The sequence below is a fragment of the Protobothrops mucrosquamatus genome, unplaced genomic scaffold (assembly GCF_001527695.2).
Source record: "Protobothrops mucrosquamatus isolate PMUCROS unplaced genomic scaffold, P.Mucros_1.0 scaffold269, whole genome shotgun sequence".
NCBI classification, from domain to species: domain Eukaryota; kingdom Metazoa; phylum Chordata; class Lepidosauria; order Squamata; family Viperidae; genus Protobothrops; species Protobothrops mucrosquamatus.
The window spans coordinates 518,523-522,159 of record NW_015386614.1 but is presented as its reverse complement, the minus strand read 5'-3'; the positions used below and the strand labels follow the sequence as shown (position 1 = coordinate 522,159).

Sequence of the window (3,637 nt, the reverse complement as noted above, 5' to 3'; positions counted from 1 at the left end):
CCTATTGCCTGGGATTTTTGAATCTCACCTCCGAACCCATATTCTGGCTTATATCTGCCTTAGCAAGAAAAGATTGTCAAATCTCATCTTCACCCTTCGATACTGATATTTAGAAAAGACCTATGGAGCCTACGTCAAAGGTCCCCAATGAAATGGGTGCAAGTGGTGATATCATACACAAAATGAGGTGTCTCTTGTATATTTTCTGCCTTTTCCTTACCCACTTCTGTTTCTCAATATAATCACACTGTCGTGGAGTAAGAGTCCCTTTTGAAGGCCAGTACTGAGATGATGTCATCTTGTTGGAACTGGTGTATAAAGTAATAATAATTAAATTTCTATTTTTAAAAATCCATTCTTGAATCCCTTTTTTAGAATACCAGGTGCTAGACCATCTATTAGATTTAGTCTTTTTCTTCTTAAGAATTGTAATTATTATGTTCCTCCACTGCCTTCCACTGTGAAGAAGTAAATCCTGCAGGCTAGTTCACCCCAATTCGCAAGCTGTTTAGGACAAGCAAAAGGTGAAAGGATGCCATGATCTTATGTTGCGGTGTTTGCTTCTCCGCTCTATTTTGCCCTCTCCTGGTTTACAATCTGGAAAAGAAGCCATATCCATCACATGCAGCAAAACTGAAAACCAAACAGACAAACCCATTTCATTTCTTGTCAGTTTTGATTCATAGAAGCCAAGGTAATAATGGTGGAGACCAGTGGTGGGTGGCTGATTTCTTTCAGGCCTGTCCCATCTCACCTATGTGTCCTGGCTTGTTTGGAAAAGAAACAACATAAAAAAGAAGATAAATGAAAGGGTGAATGACGGGGAGCTTCAGCTCACCGATCTAGGCCAATGAGCAGCCGATTCTTCTCTTCTTGGCTGCTCTCATTCTTCAGGTCAGCAAAGACCTGAGTGAAATAGTGTGGGTCAGCATTGATTTGCAACATTTTGGGACTCATGAGGTTGATGATGGAGAGGCAACGATCCCAAAATGCCTCTTTACAGCTCTCCACCAGGAAGGGCTTGAGAGGGTAGGAGATCTCATTGCCCATATAAGAATAGGAGAGATAGAGGCAGGTAAGTAAGACAGCCTGAAGATCATGGTCCGTGGCTACTTCAGATGAAATGACATCCCGGCAAAGCATGTACAGAAAGACCACATTGGCTGGAGTGATGAAGCCTTGGTCTTGCCAGCCTTGCAGGAGGAGAGATCGGTCCACACTTCTAAGCCACAACACTGGATCAGTGGGGGAAAGGTGCTTCAGCCTGTAGCAGCGTCTACAGAGGAATGCCCCCAAGCATCTTAGCAGCTCACTGGTTGAGGCTTGGACAAGGACCCTTTTGGGGGTGCCAGATGAGTTGCAGCTGGGGTGGGGTGTTTTCTTGACAGAGGAAACGGTGCCCTTGGAACTGGAAATTTGGTGGCTTGGAGCTGTAGGCTGACTGCCCTGGTTCTGGGCAAAGGTGGATAGATTGGCACAGGAGAGAGATTTCTTTAGGTTCTCATTGTTGAGGTGTGTAATGTTGTTCTGATAACTGCTGTTGGGCTGCACCTTCTTGGAGTTTTTCTTTTTGGCAGATACAGCTGCGATGCGTTTCCAGGGCAGCACTGAAATGATAGAGTGGCGCTTCAGGCTCTTATCCTTGGCATTCTTACTATTCTGGACTGCAGTATAATGCCCCACTGTGGTTGAACCATCCTCGGAGAGAGTGGCTTTCCGGTAACTGGGTGAAAGGCTCAGCACAGTGCCCATGGTGCACAGGCAGCTAGGAGGAGGGCAAAGTGGACAGAGCTGGGTGCTGTCACCACCAGGGCAGAGGGGTCTCTGATTCAACCGTGCTGACTCTCCTTTCCGTCACAGCCTTAAATAGCTTGGATTCAGAAGTTACCTACCAAAAGCAAAAACAATTCCAATAAGCCCTGGCAGCAATCGGTTTTCTTCCAGATATACAGACCCCTGCTTTTTAGTAATATTAGCCCATTTAATTATATTCATTTCTAAGAGCATTATTATTTTTATTATTACTTTTCTCCATTTCTTCCTTCCAAATTAAACTTTCCTACATGTGTATGGGGGGAGACCAAGGGGGAGGGCACATAACACGTGATTTGGACATGTGCAAAGACTGCCCTGCAAAATGGGACCTTGAATTTTAAGCCCAAAGCCTTGTAGGAAGGTATCTCTGATGCTCCCACACACACCAAGGACTTGCTGGTTTCCTTTTCTATAAATGGCATATATACTCCTCCTCCTCCTCCTCCTCCTCCTCCACAAAAGCTGAAATAAAAAGCTGGGTATGTTTAGAGAGGAAGCTGCACAGATACCCTTGCTCCAATGTTATGCTGGCAAGTGTATATGGGTGTATAAAATGTGTCAGGGATGCTTTCTAGAGAGGGAGCCATATTAGTTGGCTGCAGCAAAACAAAGAATCCCCTAGTACCTTATGGAATAACTGATGTACCATGGAAGATGTCAGATGCTTCTCCATCTTTCTAAAAAAAAAAAAGGTATCTTTCCGTCCATATGCATGTACAGACAGAGGGAGAGAAAGATCAGTCATCCATGTTTTTAATTAGACGCCCACCGTGCGTATTTATTACCTTCCCCCACTCCTGCCTGCCTACTAAATAGTTAGAAATGGTAGTACCTTTAAGAGGATAAATATTCTCTTCCACCAAATCGCCTTTCTTCTCTCCATCCAAGCTTTGCTTTTTCCGCGCGCGCGCGAGATAGCGCTGGGCTCCCGCACGTTCTCCCTCCCGCCGCAATGTTGCTGCATTCCTCCCGCCTCCCCTCCCCAAAGGACGCGATGGCGCCTGTCGTCGTCGTCCTCCTCCTCCCTGGTACCCACCGCAATGCGCGCCCACCGGGCACTGTGGTTTCTGTCCAGGGTCCTGCAGGACTGGCTCGGCTCTGGGGGCTGCGGGGAGGCGGCAGAGGGGCGGGTGCGAGGCCGTCCAGCTTCCCCAGTCAAACGAGGAAATGCATGCAGAGGTTCGTTCGGTGTGGCAGCGGCACACCACGGATGCCTGCTTGTCTGCCGGCCCGAGCGCCGTCCCCAATGACGCCTCCTGGAGTGGCCAGTCGCTCCCTCCCGAGAACTGTGCGGGAGCCCCGACTGGCTGGTGAGCAGCCTTCCTCGGCACCGCCTCAGCTGCTTTGCCGGCTGATTCACTGCGCCGCTCGCCTTAACTCCGACCAGACGGCGCTCGCTAAACCCGCCCAGCTCCGCCTCCGCCTCTTGCTCACTCGTCTCACCGTAGCCGCAACGTGCCTGCAAAGCAGGGCGACCCCCGGCGGACACCGACACAGCGCGGCAAAATGGCACCGAGGCTCCCGGCCCTCCTCCCACCACCCCCCGAACACTGTCGGAGCGCGCCTCTGCGCGGATGCAGAGCGAAACGCCGGATTGGTGGCCTAGAGACAGCCGGTTCCTTCTATGGGAACGTTTTCTCTCCACTGAAAGGATTCTCTGTAAACTCAACCAGCAGCTAAGGCTCCTTTTAAGCACCGCATGGCGTATCCTTTATCAAGCCAGACTGAGCTGAATACTGGCTGTTGTCTTGAATGCTGTGCATCCGCTAAATCGTGGTGTTTTGTTCTGTGCATAATTTCTAAGCAATAATGGAGGTACTTC

At 49.2% G+C, this 3,637-nt stretch overlaps 1 protein-coding gene across 1 annotated transcript; it reads right to left on the bottom strand.

Moving 5' to 3' along the window:
* Positions 1-834: 834 nt before the first annotated feature.
* Positions 835-1,752, bottom strand: LOC107286286 (cyclin-dependent kinase 5 activator 1). Its single transcript, XM_015814636.1, has one exon. It carries the CDS (start codon positions 1,750-1,752, stop codon positions 835-837), a length of 918 nt encoding a protein of 305 aa, XP_015670122.1.
* Between the last annotated feature and the right edge of the window lie 1,885 nt (positions 1,753-3,637).

What these genes read in the sequence shown, in the direction of transcription:
- LOC107286286 (XM_015814636.1), bottom strand. Translation starts at nt 1,752, where the DNA reads ATGGGCACTGTGCTGAGCCTTTCACCCAGTTACCGGAAAGCCACTCTC.